Below are 26,621 nucleotides of genomic sequence, written 5' to 3' on the forward strand. Positions count from 1 at the left end.
TTATTTCCCCATGATTCGATTTGTCAATGCAAAGCACCTGCAGCAGGCAAAAGGCTCTTGAAATACGTTGCCAAGCCCAGTGCCTGTGCTTGTAAGTGCACGCGGTGGGGCGGCTGGCTCCCGGCTCCCCATAGCCCCGGGGAGATGATGGATGGGTGGGTGGAGGGGGGAGGTTAGCGGGGGGAGGCGGAGGTTGGGGAACGGGGGGGAATGGAATTGTGTTTAATAACAAAATTTGTATGCAAGCCTGCATCCCAGGCTAAGGATGAGTGATCGGCAGCCAGAAAGTATTAAAAAGCCTCGCTAAACAGATGCTGACAATAGAACAAGACATATCAAATCAGATCTACTTCAGAAACATTAATATACACACGCACACGCGCTCGCCTGCGCGCACGCGCCCGGCTCCGCACACCCGCGCTCCTTTCTTCTCAATCACAGCAATATGGGAGACATCAATAAATTTTTATGAGACTTTTAGAAGATCAACATGGTACTAGATGTGACAAAAAAGCAATGTGCCTGTCATGTTCGCTTTGTCGGGGACACTTTAGCCCCAGATGCCGAGCTGCAGTGGCAGCGGGGAGAAATTGAATTTGGCTGGCTTTAATCTGCCTTGATTTGGCAGATGGCTGGGTGTTATGAAATGAGCAGGGATGAAGGAAGGTGTTTTCTCCTGGGGCTACCGCCCCCCTCCTCTCCCAGTGCCACCGCACTCGCCCCCCACCCCAAAATAGGGGGAAACATGCAGTTATTCATCTCCATCAGGTCACCCCAAATGCCGCAGCTCTGCTCACGGAGCAAGTGGCGGTGGTTCCCGGGGAGCACTGATTGATGGGCTGGGGCATCGCCCCCCTCGCAGCCCCCCTTCCCCGAGGGGATGCACTGCTGGGGGGTGCAGGATACCCCCCAAGCCCTGTGCCCCAGCTCTGCCCCCCCTGCTCTCGGGGGGCGGTGGGGAGCAGAGTCGGTCCCCGCTGCCCCGGGAGATGCAGCCCTGGCACCGCCTCCAGCCTGCGCCCGAACGCGTGTGATGGGAAGGAGTTCCACCTCCCCCCATCTCCAGCGCTACTTTGAACTTCTCAATCGCCCGAAGTGTGAAACAACTTTTTTTAGCTTTTATAATCCAAACGGAGGTTAAAAAAACCAACTCATTTCCTCCCTTTTCTTGTTAAAGGTGTTTAAAATTATTCCTTTTTGAGGGAATGAGGAAGAATCTCATTAATTCCTCCCAGAAACGGTGTTAGTGCCAGGAAACTGCAGTTTTCAGGACGAGAGTCTCTCTGGTCAGCTGAAAGGCCAAGCGTCTGCCGTTGGGACTAACGGGGAAGGGAACTGATTTAGATAAACTCTGCCAAGTTATTTTATTCTTCATTGGGAGGATTATTAAGAATCTGTTCCTTGCAATTTAGCCCCACCCTATTGCTAATAAGAGTTTGCAATTTGTTTTTATTTATTTCCAGAGATGGGTCAGGAATGAGCGCAAGCCCTGGTCACCCAAGTCACAAGACCCTGCAATTTAAGGGTGCTTTCCTTCATCCTGCTAACCAGCCCCGTGAATTACAGTGGCTGCAGCCCCCCGCGCCTCTTAAGGATGCCGGCAGCGGGCTGAGAATCGAAAGGCCGTCAGCAAAGAGAAACCTTCCCCTCCATAAACACCACAGACAAATTAAAAATGGTAAAAGGGAAATCAAGACCTTTAAAGTTCAAACACTTTTCGGTGCCTTTTAAAGTTTTTTTGCTCTAGGCCCTTGCAGAGAGCACAATCTTTGGAGACCCTGGGATTCTCTTTAATCACCCAGCCAGGCTGCAGTGGTCTGAAATGATTACACATTTACATAGTAATAACCCCAACACTCCCCACATTATTTCATGGCTAGCATATTTCCACTCGGCGAGTGATCCATGTGTTTTAAATTATAACCTGTACATAGGAAATTAGTTACTAAGTACGATATTCACGGGCTCGTCTGACACTTCTAATTAAGGTGATTTACACAGAATTATCCTACGAAATAAAAAAATGGTGTTTTGCTAGCTAATAAAATATAATTACTACCCGCTTTTATAAGTTACAGTTAGTTTTAATCTATTTGGGGAATTGTTTATCTAGTTCATTACAGCAAAACAACTTCTTTCCCTTTTAGGCAACCCCCCCAAAGTACCAAAGACGACAAGAAATGCCCTGGAAAGACCCAGCGATTTGGGCAGCCTCCTTCTCTCTCTCCTGACAACTTTGTATTTCCAAGTGGTATGAGGCTGCTTCCTCGCTGCTTCCCTGTCTCAGGGCTGCGGCACCAGTTCTGGCAGTGCATTCATGCATCTCCACGTGTCTGGGTGCCCTGCGCCTCTGTGGGGACAAAATAAGGTCCCTGCTCTGGTGCTGCTGGAGGGCTCTGCCCAGCCCTGCAGCTGTGTCACCCGTTAACGTTAACGAGAGCTGCACGGCCAGGTCCCCACGCACCCTGGGGCGCTCGCCGGGGACGCATCCCTCCTCTATATTAGGGCACATCAGCTTTAAGAGGAACATTTACTCTCACAAGGCGCTCCACAATGAAAGCAAGACTCAGGCTATACCACAGACATGCAGATGTCTTTTAACGCTAGACAGGGATTTGGTTAAGAGCATCCCTACATGCAACTGGGAATCCCCTGGCATCTCCTTGAGACAGCCCCAAGGGGCTGTTCAGACCCAACACTTCAGTCATGATGTCCCAAAGGGCAGCTCAGCACGCCAAATACGTGCCCTCCTTACCCACCATCTTGGGGTTTCTCTACCCCTGCCATGGTTGCTGTTACACACAATGACCTTCAGGGTTTGTTTTGTTTTGTTTTTTTTTTTATTACGGTCCTGCCTTTTAGGGTGTGCTTGCCATAGGAAAAAACCAAAGCAATATGCAGGGAGTGGTCCCTTATCATCTCCATGAACAGAAGCTGCTGCTTCCCACATGGAGAACCCAGGGCATGAGATGAAGGCTAAGTGAGCATGAGCAAGGTGGTACTTCTCCTTTTCCTTTAAGCCTTTCCTCTTGCAAGCTGTTGTAGGAATCTCAGCTTTCCTCCAAAAGAAAAGAGAAGTTTGCTGGGTGCCCGAGTCAGGAGACAAGCAGAAGCCTGGAAGGCTTGCTCTCCATGGGAGATGCCTTGTGTCCTGGTTTCAGCTGGGATATAGTTAATTTTCTTCCTAGTAGCTGCTATAGTGCTGTGTTTTGGCTTTAGTATGAGAATAATGTTGATAACACGCTGATGTTTTAGTTGTTGCTAAGCACTGCTTATGCTGGTCAAGCGCACACGCTGACTGTGCCGGCACCAGGGCATCACCACATCATCCTGGAGCAAGGCTTAGAAAGCTCTGTTGTAATTGTAACTACGGCTCAAATGTTTGCCAATGTAAGGAGACCGACAGACAGAGATGTGCTCAGGGGGATAATGTGGGCACAGAGCAGTGACAGGTCTTGCCTGAAGTCTCAGCGCAGCAACAGAAAGGCCAGGAACAGCTCCGACACCGTGCCATAGCCTACCGCTGCTGCTTAGGCTCCCCAAGCATGTTCAAATGAGATTTCTGCAGAGCCCCCACCCAGGGCAAGGCAGGTCTTATGAAGAGCATCTGTCAAGGATGGGCTGAGCTCCATGCCTGGCATGGCAGCCCCCCGGCCGTACTCCCCACATGTAATTAATAACAACTGCAAGAGAAGAAGTTCCTTGAGCTTGGGCAGCTACAGTTGTTTGTGCTCATCTCTTAAGGACATTGCAGCCAGAAGAGGTTTAAAGAGGTGGTAAGAGGGCTGCTGCCATGCAGCTGGTGTCTTCCAGCTCTGCAACTCTTCCACAGAACAACCCTCAGCAACCCTCTGAATTTGATGGGCACCAGCCAGAGCACATGCAGCTCCCACATGAGATCCCGCAAAGCCAAAAGGTTTCTACAAGCCATGGCCAACTGATGTATTTCTTAAAAAAAAAAAAAAAAAAAAAAAAATCCAGTGGAAACAATTTCTTTTTATCTGCAGGACTTGCGGCTCAAATACGCAGCCTTGGGACGGGAGCCCCAGCAGCGGAGCAAGCTGCCCGCAGAGCCGTGCGGATGGGAACACCAGCTGTAAATAAGCAGTTGCCGGGTAGAGAGGGAATTGGATTTTTGTGAATGCCAGTTTAAATAAGTGGAAGTGTCACTTGAAGCCTAAATAAGGAAAAGGGAGTTTGATTTTTTTTTTTTTTTTTTTAAATACATGAGGCCAAATCCTCACCTAGCCACAGGTGACAGCCCCCGGTGCGGCCAGGTGTGATCCATGCCATCAGGGGAAGCACACCGGGATTTTTTAACCTGCCGTGGCTCTGCTAGTGGCACCTGCTCCAAGTGCTGCTTAGATCTCCTGCATCCGATGATGGGTGAAGGGGCCAAGTGATGGTAAAAGTTGCCAAAGATGCTGGAGTCAGGACTAGAAACAGTCTGCACCTACAGTCCCAGCCGTGCTTCCTAAATGCTCCCCCAGTCAGCATTTGTGAGACCTCAGTGCCCAGCACGGTCAGCTGTGACAAACGTGACCCCGCGGGGCAACCACCCGCCTCCCCCAAAGAGATGATGCTGCAGCAGAAATGCAGCAGGATCATAAAACACTGTGGCATGACCTGACCACACTAAAATCCCCTATTTGCTCTGTCCCATTCACACCCCTGGCTCTTTCTCCCCTGCTCGGGTTTCTCTTTATCAATCCCTGGTACCCCATGCGCCTGCTGGGAGCCCCTGCTCGGGGGGGGTGACAGATTTCTGGGTGAGGATGTGATGATCCACTAGTGCAGGGTGAAGCAGGAGGCTGGGGTAGGAGGGTTGTTTCACTTCTCTCCCACTATTTGAAAAGGAGGTGGCTGGAAAAATAAAGAGAAAAGTCAGAGGGAAAGGTCATGCATTAGATTGATCTGGGGGGCTCTTTGCTACTGCGGCTGTAATGACTGTTTAATTATTCCTAGCTCACGTGGCAGTTCAGAAGAGCCTCCGCAGAAGGCATGCATTGCTTCAGGGCAAATAACTGACCGAAGATTTATTTCTCACCCTTGGGTTTCCAAGCATCCCTTCCCAGGGCTCCCGCTGCCCTGGGAGTCAGGAGCAGAGGAAGGCTTTGGCTGTTGAGGTCCCAAACCCCAGCCTGCAAATCTGTGCCCTGGAGTCAGGGAACGGGCTGTGGGTACTGCAGGTCCGAAGCCACTTCAAGGAGCGTTCATAGCACTTTCAGGGCATTGCATGAACGAGGGAATACATGACCCACAATTTTTCTCACCCGCTGTGCCACCCTGGAAGCCCTGACCCATGAGAAGTGCTCTCACCCATGGATTATGGGCAGCACCCAGCTGCTCTGCCTCCCCTGGGGTCTGCTGTGGGAGGACTGGGGCATCTCTAAGCAGGACAGGGGCTGCATGGCTTGTGCTCTCTCTGCTGGAGAAGCCGTGGATGAAGGGTCCAGGCTGCTGTCATTGCCACCCTCTGAGTGCACGGGAGGAAGCTGGAGGGTCTCTCTTCCCTTTCTGTCTGTGATTAATCTGCCACAGTGAGGGGCAGGGACACAAATCAGAGGGGGGATGAAAGAGGATAAATCCATGGTATCAGCAGCACCACGTTTGCTAGATAATAAACAGACTCCTCTCCTCATAAATTTCCCTCTGCTCCACCATGGTTCCCTGCTGCTGACACTGGCAGACATGGAGCTGGGCTGATCCCGGCCTTTCTGGTGTCCCGGCCGGTGGGGAGAGCCACGGCTCTGCCAGGGAAGCCTGGGACCCTCCACCGGGGCTGGCGTCCTTCACCCCCTGCACACACTGGGCTGTAGCGGGGGCTGAAGGACGGCACAGCAAAGCCCCATCCCAGCTCATGAGCTTTAGACCGTGCATGGGACACCTGAGCTGACTGCGATGAGGTGATCCATACCAGCATGTGAAGTAGGTGGGAGAAGCCCTAGAGACACCAGGCACTCTTTAATTTATTTGGTATTTCCACTTTCCATCTCGGTCCCCCCAGGTGTGGCTTGTTCTCTCTCCCTGCTCTGGCACAACACCGTTTCCTCACTCCTCATTTTGGCAACAGCTAGCTCACCCACTTCTTGCACCCCATGTGGGGACGTGACCCTGTTAGCTGCCCCGTGGTGGCAGGTAGCCCTGTGCCCTGCTCGGGTATCACCAAGAAGCTGACACTTCCAGGTGGGTTTCTCCGGTGATGGAGCGTGTTTAATTTAAATCTGGCAGGAGTCACACTGCTGGCGTAAGCTTCAGGTGATGCCACTTCCCACGCACCTGGAGTTGCATCTGCGCCTTGAATTTGGAAACCCGTGACCATGGAGCTGAGGTCCCACATGGAAGACCTCTGCCATGGGGTGGCATGGGGATGCCTTGCTGCTGCCGTGGGGCAGGACCCGCTCCCTGGGGGGCTTGGGACAGAGCAGGATGCAAATGACCTCTCCTGTGCTCCAGCTCCCAGAACAAAGCAGCAGCTCCCAAGGACCAGACCCGCCCCAGCAGCCTGGTTTTGCTGGGGGACATTGGCTGCGGGGCAAACCCTGGATGCTGCACGCGCTGTGGGAAGCGTCCATTCCGGTACCTGGATGCTTGGTGCTGGGGTTGGGTCTCTCCCTGGAGCAGCTGGGCTCGGAGGCTCATGCATGCCGGGACTCGCACACGGGGAGAGCACCGGTGAGACATCACAGGTAATGAACTGCTCGGTTGAACACCTCGGGGGGTGCCAGGGCCCTCCGGAAAAGCCAAGGGGAGCCCTGGGCTGGCCAGCCGCCTTCCCCACGGCCCGGGGAGAGGGTGCTGCAGGGGAGGGACCCAGTCCCGCCTCGCAAAGCACTGTCAGGCACTTAATAGTACCTGTCCCCACCATCTCCCCGGCCTGGATTTATGCCTTGAGGGGTCACCTCTGGCGAGACTCTAATAACACGACTTTATTAGCTTTCTTGTTCCTTCTTTTAAGATACAGTAGGAAGGGGGGAGGAGGGCAGCAGCACCTCGAGAAGGAGTGGGGGGCGTACGGATAGGAAGCAGCTGCCCTCGCGATTCCCCTTCTCGGTGACAAGGGGGAGAGGGAGAAAAATGATGCTCCCTCGAAATTTATCATGCACCCAATTACAATGTTAATTGGCAAGTCCCAGAAATCAATTAATTCGCAAATTTTTTTCAATTAAAAATTAAGATAAATCATAAAATGTTATTAAGCAAAGGCCAAACTCCGTGAACTTTTTTTTTTTGTAGGCATCTGGGGTTTTTTTTAATTTAAATAAAAAAAAGAGCTGTGTTGCCAAAGCCCGATGCCCTTGAGTGCCTTTGCTGAAGCGCAGGGGGCTGTCATCAGCAGGACTGGGCTGAAGACAGATAAAAAAATATCGACCAGTCGGACACACTGCTTCTGCTTTATTGATCAGGCGGGAATTTAACTTGCTGTGCATATCCACCGTGTCAGCAAGGGCCACGGGCGAAATTAAAAGTACTTGGCTTGGAGATGTCGCTTTGATACCGGGGGGTGGGGAGAGAGGGAGGGAGGGGGAAGAAGAGGGGGAGAAAGGGAAGAAAGGAAAAGAAGAAGGTGGAAAAAGAAGAGGGGAAAAGAAGGAAGAAACAAGACAGAAGTTGAGGAGCAGGAGGTTGCAACGCCTGCTTTTCCCCAGCTGCAATCTCACTTGTTGGCCAGTGCTCCTTGCCCTCTCTGGAGCACTCTCAGGTGCCTACCGCATGCAAGGAAGGGAATTAGCATGTATTTCGATGGGGCTTTGGAAAAGAAACCCTTCTTGCTCAAACACGTCTCTATTCTCACTCACTCAGAGGCTGGGGGACCTGCAGTGTTCGCTGCACAAGAAGTCTGGGGAAGTACCTGGCCATCAAGTTAAAGTCCCCAGGCATAAATCGAGGAGACCTGAGGCAAGAGCCATGACCCTGATGTGACACATGACAACAGAGCTAATTCAGGTTTTACACACTCTATTTATCCTGCCAGGCCTGGCAGCGCGGCCGCTCGCCCTTCCCAGAGCAGCCACCCGCGCTGGCCCCGGGAAGGTCTCCTCCAAGGGCCCTTTGGGACAACACAGCACTCAGCAGATCCCGCGGAAATGAAGCAAACCCTTGCCTGGGGCAGTGTGAGGAGCAGCCGTATTTAAACACAGGGTTCCCCGAGCAGGAGAGGGGGCAGAGCCATGTCTCGTAACTTGCTCTGGGTCCTTATCCTGACCAGGGGTAACACAGAAAGCCCCTGTCACTTGGGCGTGCAGGGACCACAGGGCTGGTGTGCTTCTCTCCTCGTCCATCAGCAGCAGTCTCCAGTGCAGGCTCTGGGGGGTGAGCATGGGATGACTTCAATCAGAAAGACTATGAAATACTGGGAAAGCAGCCTGTGAAAGGATGTGAAATCCAGGATGTGTCTCCAGATGCCTGGAGACATCCCTCAAGGACAGTGACACTGCCTGGAGTGACCATGCCATCTCCCAAGGTCCCACAGTCTCCATGTTTTAACTATATTGCCAGCTTCCTCCTTATTTCTTATCCCACCAGGCCCAGAGCTGCCTCTGTCCCCCGAGCAGAGCTACCGCTGTGCCTCTCCGCATAAAGACACCTTGAGCTGAAGCCCCCCTGCAGCAGGGTGAGGGTGCTCAGCGCAGTGCCAGGCACTGAGGCAGCACTTTCTGCTTCCACCTCAGCTGCCAAGGGAGGGAGGATTAAGAAGAGTGAGAGGAAAAGAGCACATGTGCAAACGAGGGAGAGAAAGCTTCAGAGGGATGCCGAAGGAAGATTTAAGCCTGGGCAAAGGTGCACTGAGAGCTGCTACAGGAGCTGGAGCTGCCACAGTCCCGTGGTTGGCTCCTTTCCTCTAACATGAATAAAAGCTGGCTCCAAGAGTCAGGCTAAATCCCCTGTCTGGGCATTTCACCTGCTTTGAAACAGGCCTTCCCTCTGCTCTTGCTCTGCCCTGACACTATTTGGTTCCCTCTTTGCAACAGTATCTTTGAGGTCACCAGAAAACAGCCCGCAGCACTTTCCATCTGCACCAAGGTGAGAGACCCCGGTGCCCTCTGTGTTTCGGGAAATGTTTTGTAATCAGAGAATCAGAAGAGAAATTATTCCTGGACACACCAGAAAGGTCATCAGGGGGAATCAGTAGCTCCTGAGATGCTGGGTGCACAGGGATGTCTCCCCACGCTCCCAGTGCGGTGGCAAGGAGCAATGAGAGCTGCTAGCCCAGGCTGGGAACAGCCAGCAGTTGGGCATGGGCTTCAAAATACAAATGTGCTCAGATTAAGCATTTAATGTGGAGGAAAGAAAGGGAAGAAGGGGAGAGTTTGCACAGCCATGGGGCACTGTGAGAGCAGCATCATCCCCCATCTGCCCACCCAAGCACATCCATCGCTGGAGGCACCTGCCGAGCACCCCGGGCGGCTGTTGCGCAGCCATGCCCAGCCCCAGGGTGCCATAGCACAGGCACGGGTAATACTACAACATGGCATGAGGATACTGGTGGCTACATCTGCTAAACTTAGAAACCCCTTTAAATAAGGGGAAAGAGCTGAGACAGTCCTGTCTGAGCTCGCATCGTCCTTCTGCTGCAAAAGCAGGAACAGAGCCAGCATGGTCCAACTCACTGCTCCACCCTCTCTGGACCATTCCTCAGCTGTAATGATACACCTCATCCTTTTGGGAAGGTGAAATCACAGCTCTGAAGCATAGGTTTTCAGCTGGTAATGCAGGGAAGAATCTGCTAGCTGTCACACAGGGAAATAAAAATGCCCCCTGCCAAATAAATTTTTTTAAAAAGAGCATTGCACATTCAAGAACAGAGCATCATGTTATTAAAACCACTGCATCCAAAGGCACATTCCCAACCTTCAGGTGCTTGACTCAGCAACTGTAATATTTGTAATGTGACTTCCTAAGGTTCTTTAAATGGCCAATAAATGCCTCTTCCCCAAACTCTAGAAAGCACCATGGACACATTGGGGACCATCAGCTGAGGTGGGGTCCACAGCTCCTACTGTCACCTTCACTCCTCTTCTGTCCTCAAATTCATCTTCTCTCCCACCCCAAACTCAAACCACAGCCCCAAACTTGCCCCTTCTCCACCCAGCCTTCCCCACCATCAGCAGGGTGTCTTCTCTGGTCACTGCCTGGGGAGCAACAGGCAGGGTTTAAGGGTCCCCCTGCACACCACCACCTCTGCTCATAGTTATTTACCTGCAGCGACATATGGAGTGATACACTCGTATGCACACAGGGATGTGTATGTGTGTGCCTGTCCTGAGGAACACCCATGGGTGCTTCTCTCGAACACTGTGCCTGCCTGTATTCCCTGGGTGGCCCTGGGCTGGGGAAATGCTTCTGCAGCCAAAGCACCAGCCGAAGCTTGGAGTTGGGGCCATTGACAGCTCCAGAGAGTCTCACATTTTAGTGTGCTTTATTGCAAGCCTTTAATACGGATGAGGTGTAAAACAGGTGAATATAAATCGAGTGAGGATAGGAGACCTGCATCTAGCGCACAGATAAGCTTCATGCACACAGGCCAGGAATATTCATGTATTCTGCAGTGACCAGCCTGGCTGGGGCACAGGGCACTGGCGTACACAGAGGGTCGCTGTAATTATTTCTTATTTTTACCTTGGTGGCACTTAGCTGCTCAGCTGGGGATCGGCACCTTTTGCTCTCTGAGCTGCACATGCAGAGCAGGGAGAGCATCCCTTCTGCACAACGCCATGGGGCTGCCGCTTGCCCGCCTCCCGCTCTCTGCTGCTTTGTGCTTGTGCTCTGTGAAGGTGAGCTACTAGGTAATTTCTCTTTGGAAGGGGAATACCAACAGTCTTGCCTGGCAAGAGTTAAACGCCATAAAACCAAGGCTTGTAGTTTTGTTTTCTTTCAATTTATACCCTTCACTTAAAGGGGGGGGGGGGGGGGGAAGAAGGGAGGGGGAGAAAAAAGAAAGCCAGGTGACATATTCTAAGAGGGAGCACCGAAAACGTGTTAAGCACTTCAAAATCTCATATATTCAATCGGCCTCTGGCAAGACATCTGCCTAATGTTAGCGCTTAAATATCCTTTTCCATTTTACATGCATTCAAGTCTCATTTGAGCGAAATGAAACGGTATTATTAAAGGGAGATTTTGCACAAATGGCCTGAATTTGACATGTCAAGTTCAATGAGGCTGTTACATATGTAACACCGAGAAGGGCTCGGAGGCTGCCGGCTCTTGAAACAGCGCCAGTGGCTCAGAAATGAAATTTGCATTCAGAGAGCCTTGCCTCGCCACACAGAGCTGTGCATGGGGCTCGGCCAGACCCTCGTGGGGCGGAGGAGCCATGGGGTGAGCACAAGCAGGTCTCTCCCTGTGCTTTGGGAGACTGGACACACCAAGAAGGCAGCAGAGCAAGAAACTCAGGTCCCTCGTTCCCACTCAGGTCTGCTTTTTCAAGGGAAAACTTGACCCTGCACCAGGGCTGGATCCTCCTGGGTGATGTTCATCACCGGTCCCACAGCCAGTGTCCATCCCCTGGGCACGCACAGTCCCTTGGCATGGGTGGGTGCTGCCCCCTGTGGCTCAGCATGGCTCCTCCTGCCTCGCTGCGTGATGCTCCAGCTGGGTAGACCTTGAGATGTCCCTGCCCTGAGGCCAGGATGGTCACACGGGCACTGCCCGTGGGGAAGAAGGACTGTCCCTGTCCCTAGGGGATAGCAAACCCCATCCCTGCCAGCTGAGCAAGGGGTGCATTGGTGTGGGTGGGATGCAACCCCAGGCTCCTGGTGAGCTGGGACCATGGGTAGCATCATCCAGGTGGCTCCTACAGCTCCTTTGTGTCTCAGCCCCAAGAAGCTCCTGTGATCATCTGGAGGGATCCCTTTTCCTCCTTCCCTTCCTCTGCCCTCCTCTGAGCAATGCTGAGCTCCCCGCTTCGGTGATGCCTGAAAGCCCACGTGAGTGCTCAACGCCCGGCAGAGGCGATGGAGGAGGGCAGCCCCTCCGCCTTGTTTCTCCACCAGCCTCTCCCCTCCTCTCGATCCGGCCCTACGGCAGCATCTCGGCTGGCTCACCCCGCCACGCAGCCCCGCGGCCGCACTCTCTCAGGGGAGATCCCGGCACACGGGGAGCCCCGGTGCCGCAGCGGGAGCTGATGCAACGCCCACCACGTCTCTCGTGCTGCAGGCTCAGCGGACAGGAGGGGATCTGCCTTCCTAACCCCGAGCGCTGGAAATTTATGATTTTGTTGCAAATCATTAAGGTTTATTAAAACTTAACAGCACAAGCCATGATTGGCTGCATCCTCTTTAAATTAAAAAAAAAAAAAGGCCCTTGGAAAGCAGCCCCCCGGTTCGCTTCTCCCCATCAGACTGATAAGTAACAGCTGCTCAGCCATTTCGGTAACGAGTCGGTATTGGCAGGGAGCGGCCAGGGCTGCCGGTGCCCGTCACGTTTATAGGCCTACATTTTATTTTTATGTTTATTGGGTTATTTGAGATCATTATTAGTTTCTCTCTCCTCTTGTTGATGTGTTCTTGCTCCCGGCTCCTCCAGGCGGGAAAGGTGGGGGAATGGGAGATGGGGCCACCCGCTAGACTGAGCCGCCCTGCCAGAGGCGGGCAGCGCACAGGAGCTCAACCCGCTATTGCGTCCCGCTGCCCGCTATTGCTGCCCGCCCTGCCCGCTATTGCTGCCCGCCCTGCCTGCCGCTGCCGGCTGGCCCCTGCGTCGCTCCCCTCCGAGACTGGGAGAGACCGTCCCCGCGCAGAGCTGCTGTGTTACAGATTAGCCTCCATTGCCTGAATCCATCGACTAGATTGAATGTTATCTATCATGCTACGGAGGGAGTCGTTATTTAATAATTAATAAAGACCTCTGATTCTTCTTCGCCGCCTGCGTGGCCGAGCGGAGCGGGCCAGGGAAGCGAGGGCAAGCCAGGGAGAGCTGTCTCCTCTCTAACTGCTGCTGTTATTTAAAGGAATAATGCCATTCTTTTTCATTTGTCAGCTGGCCCACAATGGCCCTTGTCATGCTTTATGATTTAGGGTTTCCTTTCCTTTCCCATTAAACGCCACCTTCCCATCACCGCCTCGCGCCAGCCAGCCTCCGCTCCTGGCTTGCGGTTTCAGTTTCACTCTCATATTGGCCCAACTTCTTTGATGGGCTCCTCCGAGCACTAATTGCTTCTGTTCATTTAAACCTGTTCACTAATTTGCAGTGGCCCTTTATTAAGTTGGATGCAGCCCAAATTACACCATAAATTATACTCGCAAGGGGACTGGGTGTCGCGGGGGATAAATGGGCTGGCTGTTCCCTGCCCCCCTCCGCCCCCTTCTCCATCTTCCTGTGCAATGCGTGGGGGATGCGGGTCTCAGCCTGAGGCTGCGGGTGCCAAATTTGGGAGATCTCAGCCTGGACGCATTTGGGGATGTCTCTCTTTCTCTAGCTAAAGCTTCCTCCTTCTCCATTCATCTGCAACAGCTATTGCTCGGTTGCAAAGAAGATCCAAGCTGGGCAGGGACGGATTCTGCACCCTCTGCACCATGCACAGCCATGTGCACCCCCTTGCCCTGGCATGCGCGCACACACACGCGCGCACGCACACACGCGCACGCTCTGACACACGCGCTCTCCCTCCTCTCCGACCACCTGGTGACGTAGCTTTGCTTCTAGTCGGCAGTTTGATTCCTTTCTTCACCTTTTAATGACCGGGGAATTCATTAATAATTGAAATAAACACGCTCTTTTCCAAGGCTGCTGAGTTTTATTAAGGCAGGGGCAGGGATCTGCCAACCCTTGGCTGCAGCCATTTCCTAAATAACTGCTAGCAGTTAAAATGTAATTATTATTATTATTTTTTTGAATAGGGGACTTTGCTGTGCTGGGGAAAGCAGAAGGGAGCTGCAGGCGGCTGAGGGGCAGTGTGTACCATTGCTGCAGGCCTGCTCCATCACGGGACATCAGCGATATGAGAGCTGCTCACCCAAACACACATCCCTGGAGAAAGGGGTGTCTGTGCTCTCTGGGGGCCATTTCTGCCTGGCTTTACCATTGTGGTGAATTCCAGGGAAATGTTTCCGCCCTGCTGGCTAGCACTAAATCTCCCATATCTGGTAGCTGTGGGTACCACCATCTCCTCTGCCATCTGCGTGTGCCCCGGCTGGCTAACTGGGGATGCTGGTGGACCGCAGGGAGCTGCTTACCTGATGTTCAGCTGGGTGAGCTTCTCCAGCTCCTGCTCCATGTGCTCCTGCAATTCCCCAGGGCGAAGGAGGACCTGGCAGATGGGGCAGATTGGAGCCTGGCTGTCAAACAAAGTCGCTTTCTTTTTGCCTGCGGGGAGGAAAAGAGGGGAGAAAGCTTTAGCTCTGATCGGCTGCCATCAATCAGCATTCCCTGCGTTCTGCCCTGGTTCCTGTTCTAGCTGAGGTCTGAAACCAGGGGATTTTCTCCTGGTATAGCCCCATTTCATAGAATCTTAGAATCATAGAATCGTTTAGGTTGGAAAGGACCTTTAAGATCATCCAGTCCAACCATTAACCTACACTACCAAGTCTACTCTAAGCCAATCAAGGGTAGACTAGACTAAACCATGTCCCGAAGTGCCACATCTACCTGTTTTTTGAACACTTCTCTCCACACCCCATGCTCCCTGGGGCAGGGACTGGCTCTGTTCTGCAGTGGCACAGCAACTGGCAAAAGAGCATCCCAGCCCCGGCCGTGGGCGCTCCAGTCTTACAGGGAGAGCAGCAACAGCCACATTTCAGGAGCGACCCTGTGCAACCCTGGCTCCCCCAGTTTGCAGGGCAGACAGCGTGGCTCGTGGCAGACGGATGACACTGCACTACCTACTGTTCCTGTTAACTAATAACAGTAAATTAAGAAGAGCCATCTTCATCCTCCTCGGCATTCCTGAAGTCAGGTGGGTCAGGATGACCCGCCCAAAGGGCAGAGCGATTCTCCATGGGCACACAATGTTTGGGAGGCAGAGGAGACCCCACGGCGCTGGCTGTGGATGGCAGGGAGTAGGTCCAGATGCTCGGCATGGCTGCCCCAGCGGTCACCGGGGATTGCTCGTGCTGCCCCCGGGCTGGGATGGGGCCCCTCGCCCTCCCTACACCACCAGCAGCTCCAGACCCCACAACTGCCCTCACCCCGAGTCCTCTGGGGCTGCATCATCCCTGAGTGAGATCTGGGGGTGCCTGCGGACCCCGATCCCAATCTGGGATGAGCCCTGGGGCTGCCCTGGAAGTGGGGCACTGCCTCACACCCTCCTCACCCCAAATCCTCCCCGCCGCTTCCCTGCCCAGCCACATCTCCCTGGTTCACTCTCTGCTCCTACGCCAATTTCCTCCAGCTCGGAAACTTTATTGCCCCCTCTGTAAGGAATATACAGCGTCTATTTAACATAAAATAAAACTCTAAAGCAAACAATGAACTTTCAATAAAATAGAGAAGCCTGCAGGTCTCCAGGCCCCCCTCTCCCAGCTGTATTAGCAGCTCTGCTCATGAGAGGGCGTGCGGAGCCCAGCTCAGATGGCTCCACCGGGGAGAAACATGCTTTATAGCCGCCTGTTGTCATCTAATGTGAACCCTCCTGCTGGATTATTTATTTATGTATTAGACATGGATCAAATTGGTTAAATCCGAGTGAGAGGCAGTAATGCACAATAAAGCAGCCAGCACTGGATACGAGGGGGCTGCGTGCACCATGGCCTTCCAATCAGGAGCCAAAAGGTGCCATTTTATGGCTCCTAACGATGGCAGAGCCCAGTTAAATGAATCCCCATTAAAGGAATAGACCTTCTCAAAGTATAAAACATTGGTGCGAGCGGCTTTACTGGGTCCCTGCTGCTCCCTGTGTAACTGCCTGGTGCAGACATTTAACGAGAGGAAGGGTCTGAAGTAAGTTTGAGAGTCACCTTGGCTCATCCTTGCCTTCCAGCAGGACACAGCGTTACGTGCCTGGAGGGAGCGGGGCTGTCACCAGGATATTGCCTGCCCTTTTCCTCAGCCTCCCTATAGGAGGTGGGGGAAACTGAGGCACGAGGGACAAGTCGGAGCAGGCCAGTGCTATGGGGCATCCCCTACCTCCCCAGCTTCTCCACCCACTGGGAACTCCCCCATTTGCAGAGCCACGAGGAAAACCCAGCCAGTCTCTCCTCTGGGCAGACCCCAGGCACTTTGGCTCCTCGTCCCCACCACTCTTCTGCTGGGGAGGACACAACATGCAGCCTGTGCAACTGGGAACATCTTCCTCTCCCCTCCTTCCCTTGTGTTTAAATAATGCCCAGAACCCAACCCAAACCCAACCAACCAGCTCCTGCTGACCCTTGCGGGAAAGGTCGGCATTTCAGTAATTCCACCTTCCCCTTGGAGCTTTTCCACTTTTGTGTAGCAGGGGCCCAAAATAGCCCAGGAGCGTCCCCGACCACCTGCTATTTATAACCCCAACTTCGCAGCAAAACAATGGAGCTGTCTGAGTCTCACTCCTAAAATAAACAGGCAGCCTTTGAGCGGACGGGAAATCCTGCTGGATCCCCGCTGTGGGGTGTGCAGATGGACGGGTAAACAGGCTGCCCTCCGCCCTACTGTGCCGCATCCCCGCTCCCAGCCCAGGCCACCGCCGTGGGGTCTGCGAGCCCCCCCCGCCTGCCACCCACAGCTTGGGCTGGTGGGACAAGGATGCTCTCGGCAGCACCGGAGGGTGAACTGGAGGTTGAGCATCCCCAGGTCTCTGCTCTCCGGGGAGCCCAGGGGTGTTTGTTTGCTGGGTGAGGTGATGGAGAGTGCTGGATCGCAGCGCTGGGATGGGCAGCCTCGGACCAGGAGGTACAGCTGAGGTCCCGCCTAGGGAGCAGCTCTGTTGTACCAGGCTGGTGGCTTTTTTAACCTCCTGCACGCCCAGGTCCTTGCTCCCTGCTTGTTCTTCAGGGCTTTCCTTTGGGGTGCATGTTCCTAAGCAGGGGTGACTTTGGATTTCAACAGCTGGGGCAGCTGGGAGGGATCTCAGGCCATGGGAAGAGCCTTGCTGCCTTCCATGGCCACTCCCAGCCCCAGCCCAGGCCAGCAGGAGAAATGAGCAGCAATGGCCTTACCCACCAGCTACACCAACAATACGGCGACGAATTCGTGCCAAGGACGGACGTGACAGCTGTCACTCTGCATCCCCGTGACAGCGGGGGAAGATCCCCTTGCTCCAGTGAGTGTGGGAGCTGGTGTTTGCACTGAAGCAAGGGCTTCCAGAGGGGCAGGAGAACAGGGACCTGGACACGCAGCCAAGTCCCTGATGTACAGATTGCAAAGCAGGAGACAGAAGGAGCCCCGGCTCCTGGCCCAAGGGGCTGACAACCATGCTTTTGCAGGAGCAGGGCTAAGTGCGAGTGACAGGAGAAAGGGAGGGATCATCTCCTGTGCCAGCAGGACACCTACGCAAGCCTCCCCAGGTCTGCGAAACCCACTGCATGCCCGCAGTGCCACAGAGGCTGCCGGCAGGATGCATCTCCCCAAATCAGCAGTGGCTGCACCCGCAGCCCTGGAGCCCGGTACACACCCATGAGGTAGCATCTCATGTGGGGCAGCAGCACCCAGCTCTGTGGCGTGGGATGTTGGGTTGTGGGGAGGGAGAGGATGGGCATCGCGAGTCCTCAGGTTTTGTTTGTGAATGCAAAGGTGGAGGGAGATGCGTACATCCCGCCTCTCCTCTCCTCTCCACAGCAGGGGCATCCTGGTACCCATGAAAAAGCAAAGGATGCCACACTGTTTGGGCGGCTGAGGTGTAGGTGCTTACGCGCCTCGAGGGAGCAGAGGGCATTGATTTGCCCAGGGCAAAATGAAGGGTCCAAACACCAAGCGGGCTGGACCTGCGCCTTCCCCAGCAACGACTGCTCCCTGCTCTTCCCTCACTGCCCTGTGCCAAACCCGCTCCTGGGAGATCCTGAATGGCTCTTTTCAGGCTTTTGTTTTTTGGCAGCTGTGTTTTTGTTTTCTTTGCCCCTCCCTCTCCCTTTCACTCTCTGGTTACTCGGTAGGCTCAGCTCCAGTATTTACCCTCCTCAGCTCTGCCGTGCTTTCCCTGCTGCCGACCCCCTGCTCGCCGGTGCCAGAGAGATGAAAAGGCAGAGCCTTGGTGCTCCTGCTGTTTGCACGGTCTCCTGGGCTCCGCGGAAATGTTTAACTCCAAGTGTTGAAACCGAATATTTCCTGCTCTGAAAGCAGAGGGCTCAACGCGCAGACGCACCCCTGTGTGGAGGAATTTGTCCACGGGCTCCGTCGGAGGGCATCTGCAAATGGATCCCAGCCCAGGTGGGGACTGAATCGAACCCTCCTAATCCTGTTGGGATTCGAGGGCCAGATCCTGACCTCCGTTACACCGATACGGATCCAACATAATTCCCCTGAGTCAGGTCTGATTCACCGTGAAGTGACTGCTAATGGAACCCAGGCTCCGGGCTGGGAACTGGGCGCAGGTACCAGGGATGCACATGTGGCACCGAATAGGCACGAAGGCATGAAGCCATCCCCGCTCCCACCCTGCGCCGGTGCCCTGGGATGGCAGGGCGTTTGCAGCCCAGGACTGGGTTACCTGGAAGGGATTTCCCCTCACAAGCAAAAATGGGAAATGCTGTTTTGGAGAGTATTTAAGTGGGAAAAGTGGGACCCAGCCTGCCAACGGCCAAGACAGCACATGATGTATACAGCCCCTTGTCACTACGCAGCACAGAGTAAACGATGCTCCCAAGTTACTCTGAAGGAGCAAAGTTTACAAGGCGTGAGGGCTTGCTCTGCCCAGGAGCTCAGCAAGTTGGCAAATGAATGGAATAAATTGTTTATAATTCAATTGCTGAGCTCTGCTGATGGCTTACTGCACAGGCAGGTGCCTGCCCAGGGACTGCCACCGCGAGCGGCACAGGTGGTGGCAGCGGGTAGGGAGCACTGATGGGGGCACGCTCCCCGCTGGGGATACACTCGCTCTTTCCTAAGGGCCCTTCACTAGGCAGACCCCAGGGCATCTGCCCAGGTTTTGGGGCATCTTCTCCCCATGCTGTCCTTCCTCGTGGTCATCTGAAACTTGCCCTCGGGAGGACCAGCTCTTCTCTCCCAACTCCTGATTTCTCCTATCTCAAACTGTTTTCCACTTGTCTGAGTACCAAACTCCCCCTCCTCTGAGATGCCTCCCTCCATCTCGCCCTCCCATTTCCTCTCTCCCTCTTAAACACTCCATCATTTAAACCCAATCAAAGCCAGTTGATCTGAAACTCTTCTGAATAGAAATGACCCCATGCTGGGGCCCCGCGGCCCCGTGCGCCGCTTTGGGGGCCGTGCTGAAACCAGGTGGGTGGTAATGGAAGTGCTGACACAGGCTTCTTGACAGCATCGCCACTGCCAGCGCCTGTAATAATCCCTCCCGGCTCCCCCGCAACTCGGTTTCCGCGGCGATTATTTTCCATTCGATGATGGGCTTGCTGTTATTTGTGTACTGATAGCAGATATCTCGTGTGACAAGCCTCCTTTCCTTCCAGCTCAAAAAACAATAATTCAAAGAAAGCCCCATATTAGCTTGGAAATAGCCAAACACTCGCTTTTCTCCCAGCGAGTCCGCGCCACAGCTGATGAGGCTTGCAGGGCCCTGACAGTAAGTGGCAGCCAAGGGGCTGCGCTGCAGCCGGGGGAGGATGACAACGGTGGGGCGAGGAAGGCAGAGATGGTTCATCTGTCAGTACAGAGCACCCCAGAATAACAACAGAGGCAAAAAGTGTTTGATAACAAAGTGAGAGAGCCTGACTGACATTGTTCATCACTCTCCCATCTCCCTGTTATTTACTGGTGTGCGCCCAGTGCTGTGCCTATGGGGCTGCATCCTGCTTGCTGGGTGCTGCCTTGGATCCTGCTGGTTTTGACTGGGGCCAAAAGGTAAGTGGCCCCCAAAAACCTGCACAGGGGGGTGGCTCAAGGGCAGGGCATGTCCCGCTCCTTCCAGCAGGCCCTTCCCCTTCCTCGGGCTCCTGCCCGGCTATGTGGGATGCAGACCTCATCTGTGTGAGATGCAGACCTCAGCTTGCTGCCTGGGACTGGGAGCCCTGGATCCGGCCCCTCCAGCACTTGCTCTGGACAGGACGGTGGAGAGCCAGGCGCCGGGGATGGCAATGGGCAGTGAGGTGACTCCAGGTTCACACGCTGTGGCTCGGTTCAGCATCTGGCTATAACTGCATCCACAGCATGACCTAACTCTGCAAACACCCCACAGTGCAGTGAGTGCACCCAGATCACCAAGGAATCACCCTGTACTGCACAGACCTCCCCTTCCCCGGAACGTGCATTTTGGAGGTCTGTGCATGCAAGAAGGGAGCAGGGGTCTGGAAAAGTGATTTTTCATGTAAGACAATGCTTTTGAGGAGTCACTTCTCCACTCCTGCATCACAGTGCAAGGCTGTGGCAGGGCACCAGCGGAAGCTGGACTCAGATTGGGCTGGACACAGCACGGGCACGGGGCCACTCCTGCCTTGAACCCAACAGAATGGAGCGCAGGGGTGGCTGACAGCCGGTTTTGTACAGCTGGGGTAAGAGAGGCACAGACAGACCAAGGGACCTCTACAAACTCATGAGCAAACTGGGGCACAGGGAAGAGCTGAACTCAGCTCCCTGCATCCCTGACAAGGGCCTGATCCTCAGCACTGCTCCCTGGTAGGGTGCCCAGGCTGCCAAGCAGCTTAGCAAATATACCTGCTTCTCCTGAGGCTAAAAACTACGGAGGGATCCGAGGCCGAAAAGCTTGCTAAAATATTGATTTCCTTCCAAAGAAAAGAGTTGCTTTTATAGCTCTGTCTCCAGGCAAGCTGGATACTGGAGAGGACTGGTGTAAACTGGCACAGTGCTGCTGCCAAATGCCAGCTGGGGAACCAGTCCCAGATGATCCCATGGGTCACTCAGTAAAAATGAGTGTTCAAGCAGCACCCTGGGCTCTTCAAAAGCTGTTACACATCCCGTCGGGTCCGGCACCGTGTTTCTCATGGGAGCTGGCAGCCCAGCAGCGGGGAAAGGCGAGGAGCCCCTCTGAGCATCCGACCCCACCACTTGTGATCCCGGCCCCGGCTCTCCATCTGTGGAGATCACGGCTGCCCAGCGCGGGGCAGAGGAAGATGGATTGAGCTGGGCAATAATTTAAGAAACTGAGTGAGTCTGTACATCCAATCACTTTACAAATCAGGGGAAAAGGAGAGAGGAGGAAAGGCAGGAGGGGGGGGAGAAGTGAAAAGGCCGCGCAGGGAAATGCATCACAATTACTGTCTCGGCTCTAATGAGGAGCCTGTCATGAGGCTGTCATCCTGCGGAAAGCCACCTACTCAGAAAGATTCAATAAAAAAGTAGCAGAGAGATAAAAAAGAGATATATTTCAGCCCTTGCTAATATTCTTTTCATTTGTCCCAGCACAAAATAAGATACTGCACTTAACCGGCTCGGTTAAAATGAAAAGGGGGGGGGGGCGGGAAGGGAGCAGCATTGATCAATACCACTAAAAGCCGGGAGACACGGTGATGGAGTGCAATTTTTTTGTCTGTGCTGAAGCATAGCAGAGGCCCGGGCGGGGTAATTTATGATTCGCACGCATGCCGGCTAACTAGAGGCTGACAAGACAATGAATCCTCGATGAGAGGGACGCAGGCCGCTGGGAGAGCTGGAAAGGGAGAGTGTGACAGGGACCTGGAAGGGAGAGGGGAAGAGGAGGGCTGGGACGGGCTGTGGCCCAGTGTCTCCACGGCACTGCTCCTGGGCTCAACACAGTTCCACAGAGTGGAGCAGAAACACGTCCCCAGGCTTCACAAGAGAAACATAAAGGAATGCCAAGAGCAAGCCAAGGGGCTGCACTGCCTCCGTCCCTGCCCTCCTCTCTCGTGGCTCCCGGCTGGGCAGGCTGCCCGTGCCAGCTTCCCCCGAGGAAGCACACCAGTGCCCGGCCACGACCCACACCGGGCTGGAGATGGACTAAAGCAGGACAGAGGGGACCAGGGACAGAGACAGATGATCCGTTCTCTGCTCCAGCTTCTCTGATGGGTGCTGGTATGAGTCTGGGCAAGCTCAGGACCACAGAGCTGGACCTTCCTGCTGCCATCCATCCTCTGCCCTGGCAGCGAAAGTGGAGCCTCCTCCAACCCACTGCCTTGTCTCCAAAACACACAAGTCCTGGGGAGCAGCTGGGTCTCCCCGGCATCAGTGGGGTCCCTGGCTTCAGCGAACGTGGCACGGCAGAAACACTCCTGGGAGCATCCTACAGCTCTGTCCCTCCAGCCTGGGGGACCTCCTGGAGCGTGATGCACCTCCTTCCCCCACATCCTCGAGCTGCCCTCCATCCCATGGATCTTGTCACGCCATGCAGACAAGACTGGCCAGGCTGTGGACAAACCACCCAGAGCCATTGGGACCCAGGGACCATACATGCAGTTTGGCAGACGCTGTGGCCCACAGCCAGTCCTTCCGCAGCAGGGCTTGCGAAACGAGGCACTGGGCCCCAGCACGCTCCCCAGCAGGCAGGCATCCAGGCAGGAGACCCCAGGGCTCTCTCACTGCCTGCACTGTGTGTGCAGCCATGGCTGGACCGAGTGCAGGGAATGGCTCTGCCTCCTCACCATCCTTCCTCCTCCTCAGCCACCCGGCATGCCTGGGATTGTGCACCCAGGGGGAGCAGCTGGGTGACATTCAGCAACAGGCCTGGCCTCTGGCCCTGTTTGCTGTTACCAGGGTCATTTTTTGTCCCTTACTGAACCAGTCCCCCAAGCTGGGGTTCCTGCTGGCCCGGTGGGAGAGGGCAGAGAGGAGAAGCTGCATAGCTGCATCGCCAACACGTGCTTTGATTATCCATGCTCTGCATCAGTTCTTGGGATGGAAAGAGCTGGACCAAAATACCTTCTTTAGCTGCCAAAAAGTAATGGCAGCGGGAACTAGAGAAGGTGGGAATTTCACAGGAACATCCCCGTGTCTGGCTGGGAGCCCGTAAGAGGGCTGGGCTCCGATGTCCCAGACACTTTTGGGGTCTGCACCATGCCCTGATTACTTCATCCATACCAGAAACTGGGACACAGCCGTGAGCGGGAGCAACAGCCCTGCACAGGGTCTGGGGGAGCACTGGTGGGGCTTCTCCCTCCCAGCCTTATCCCACCACCACACATCTCAGCTCCCTGCCAAACCCACAGGACGATCCTGCACCAGACTGCAGCTGCTCAGCTCTTGCACGCCCCATCCTCCTGCTCCTCTGTGTCCTCGGCAAAGAACCTGGCCGCATCCCAAGAGACAGGATCAGTCTGGAAATGGGTCTCTGCCTTCACCACTGGCAGGGAAACAAGAGCCTGAGGACCACCTCACTGCCAGCGGGCCGGGGGCATGCTGCAGGTCCTCCTACGGCCCAGCGAGGTGCCCCGAGAGGGGCTCCAGCCCCATCCTGTCCCCGCAGCAGACGCTCGCAGGCAGCCACGTGTCTCCATGCCCTTGACTTGGAGGGCAGCCTGTTAAGTTGGTGATATACTGATCCGCCTATAATTCGAAGGGGTGATGGGGTAGAGTCTTTCCCTGCCTCCCACCCACTCCCTCCCCCCACTTTCCAGCTCCTCTCCTCTCCTCCCTTGGGGGTGTGTGGGGCACATATCGAAAACACAGATATTGAACTGTCAAAACTATTTCCTACAAGAAAATAGATTCATCAGCTTGCAGCACGCAGGGTCATTGCCACATTTTCCCCTCGCGCCAGCACCTGCACATGCCGGCGCATACCCAATGCCTCTTCGCAGCACCGGCACTTTAGCTTGTAGCTCAGGGCCCTTAAGTGACTTTGAGAAATGGATAATCGATTATAATTCCACGGGCCTCTCTGCAGATTTATCCGGAGAATGTATAAAAGCCAGGGCCTGGGAGAAGCGGGTCCTTCTGGCCAACACGTCGATTGCCTGCGCTCTCCGTGCCCAGCTCGGAAAATCGCATCCCAAGCACGACTCTGTTTAATCCATCAGTACACAATCAATGCACTCTGTAATCAACTCTTGATCACTTAATTTTACACATGTTGGCTGAATCCCTTTGTTTAATCACTAGATCAGGCCGCCTTGTTGCACTGCCCCCTCCCTGCTTAACCCTCCCTGACCCTCGTGTGTCCCCCCGGCACCACCAAACGCAGCCCGGAGCCTTCATTTCACCTTGAGGAAGAGCTCCCGTGATTTAGAGACCCATGAGATGGCAAAGGAAGGGCAGAAAGGAAAACAGAGGGAGTGAAAAAATAATGCTGGAGAGACAGAAAAATATTTTCCCTTCTGTGTCTTCCTAGAGCTTCTCCTGGTTATTTCCACCCACATAAAGGAAATCTCCACTGGGATTTAAAAGGGGGCTGGATGTCAGGATATGCACACTGAAGGCCCAGGGAGAATGGGCACATCGGGGTGTCACTGGGCAGATGCACCGGCACACAACAGGCACCCATCACACAGCTCCCCCGGCTGCATCTAGCCCCTCCAGCATCCTCCCCACCCTGTTATTATTTTGACTGTTTTAGCAGCCGAGGCCATTATGAGCATTGGTTCTTGATCTTCCCCTCCCAGAGGCATCCTTGGGAACATCACTCCCATCTCGCCAGGGTTCATCTTCCTTTTTATGGCAAGAGCACGACCCTTGGGTTGCGAATGCATGTAAACGCAGCTATTTGGCATTTTTAGCGTGATTTGTGTCGCTAGCCTGATGCCACCTCACCCTTCACACGTGCTCTGCCGGCACGCCAGGGTCAGTGTCCGGGGGATGCTCATAGGTGGAGATGTCTGACTGCACGACATTGAAATGCGCTGGGATTTTGCATGCTTGCACCTCATCCTGCTGTCGAATAACCCTTTCCAGGAAGAGTTTGTGGCATTTTAACTGTGTGCTGAGAACCCGAAGGCTCAGAGATAGGGGGACCACGTACTTGCAATCCAAATGTGGACCGTTTGGACCAGCTGTGTAGGTCACGCAGCATGTTCCTCCTACCCGAGCAGCGTAGTGGTAATTCATAACCCAGTTAAATCTTCCTTTTTAAAGAGGCCTTGATGCCGCCTTTAATTTGGCACGTGGGGTAGCTGCTGCTCATGCTTGCAAGAATAAACGATGGGATATGCTTGAACAAGAGGGATCTGGAAGCGCAATTGCCAGGGGAGCGTGCAAATGTTAGCTTTGCACAGGAAACTCGCACAAAACTGCGTGTTGACACCAAGAGGCCAGTTGTAGGACAAAGGAGGCGCGGATGTTTAAAGAGAATTCCAGTTGCTATCCTATAGCAAATAGTCTTCAAAGAGCCCCTGGAGCTCTCGGCTTCTCAGCATGGAAAGAGGAGCTTGTACAAGATGAAACGCAAATAAATAGTTTACCATAGAAAAGATATCCAAGGCAAAGAGTGAGATGCAAGTTTTAGATCTCACATTAGCCAGCTGGGGTTTTATTGGTCCCCAAGTAAAAGCTGTAAATAAAATACAAACCTAACCTGCATATTGTCAAACTACATTTAAAAAAAAAAAAAACCAACACAACAACTTAATTGCACTCAAGAGCACCAAGGGGTGAGCTGGTGCTCAGTGCATCACAAGGCATCCCACAGCGCTGTTAGTAAAGTGTAAATCCAAGAGCTGGACAAGTGGAGCCTTTTACCTTGAGATCTGCTGACAGGCACAGATTACTCCAGCTTTGCTAACATAGCTTATTCCTGCCCCAGAAACTCTTGGTAAGGGGTTAGTAAGAACGGAGAGCACAGAAAGCTCTCTCCTCTGCTCACACTGACATCGGTGCCGGAGAGGAAGGATGGGTGGTGGGTGGGATGCTGAGACCCCATCTCCTTGTTTCCAGGCTCCTGCCTGGCCGTAGGGAGCGAATGTGATGCTGCGCTTTGGGGACGCACAGGGACAGCGGCTGCAGGGAATGGGTGAGTGACCAGAGCATCTTCCCCTCCTGTCCTGACTGCTGAGGGCTCCCAGGGGATCCTGTGCCAGCCTCTGCAATGCTCCTGGGGAGTGCCAGAGCAAGGACAGCTCTTCCCTCCACATCAGGCTCTCATCCCTCCTATGCAGAGCTTCACTGCTCTTTCCATCCACTTTTCCTTTCCACTGCATTCATTCTTTAAACCTTAATATATGCTCGTATGTTGGCAACATTAAAACTAGCCCACCTGGCTCAGTTTAAGGAGCTGCTCTTCCCAGCAAATCCACGCTTGGGATCTGGACTTCACCTGACCACAGTCTGCAGGGCTTTTCCCCAGGGTCTGCACTTGTTCAGTGTGGTCTGACTTCCACAGGAACAGGCAAAGCCAGCCCAGATCACTCTGTGCCCGGAGTCCCTGGCCAGGGGATCAAAGGGTCACCTCGCCTGGGGTCTGCCACCAAACCAGAAAAGGGACAACTTGCTTTGGGCAGGGGTGATGCTGGGTTGCACAACAGTTGCTCTTCAGCCAGCCTCTTCTGCCCATCCCTACTCCTCCTCCTCATGCCCTGGCACAACATTCATTGTTTGGGTTGGGGTCCTGCTGTATAGCAACAGGGCAGGATGAGGCCTTGCAGTCATGTCCTGGGGACCGGGCAGCATCTCTCCTGCCAGCACTGCTGGGGAGAGGGTTGCACCAGCCAAGCTGCCCTCACACCCCATGAAGCAGA

General features: G+C 54.1%; 1 protein-coding gene across 3 annotated transcripts in view; it reads right to left on the reverse strand.

Annotated features, from left to right (window-relative positions):
• RNF220 (ring finger protein 220) overlaps positions 1 to 26,621 on the reverse strand; it is a 225,314-nt gene that overhangs the window by 73,023 nt on the left and 125,670 nt on the right. For all 3 annotated transcript variants that reach the window (XM_075710553.1, XM_075710552.1, XM_075710550.1), the window contains one exon: positions 14,178 to 14,307. In XM_075710553.1, coding sequence (XP_075566668.1) covers positions 14,178 to 14,307 — 130 coding nt within the window. The remainder of the gene's footprint in view (positions 1 to 14,177; positions 14,308 to 26,621) is intronic.

The sequence above is a fragment of the Pelecanus crispus genome, chromosome 5, assembly GCF_030463565.1.
Source record: "Pelecanus crispus isolate bPelCri1 chromosome 5, bPelCri1.pri, whole genome shotgun sequence".
NCBI lineage: Eukaryota > Metazoa > Chordata > Aves > Pelecaniformes > Pelecanidae > Pelecanus > Pelecanus crispus.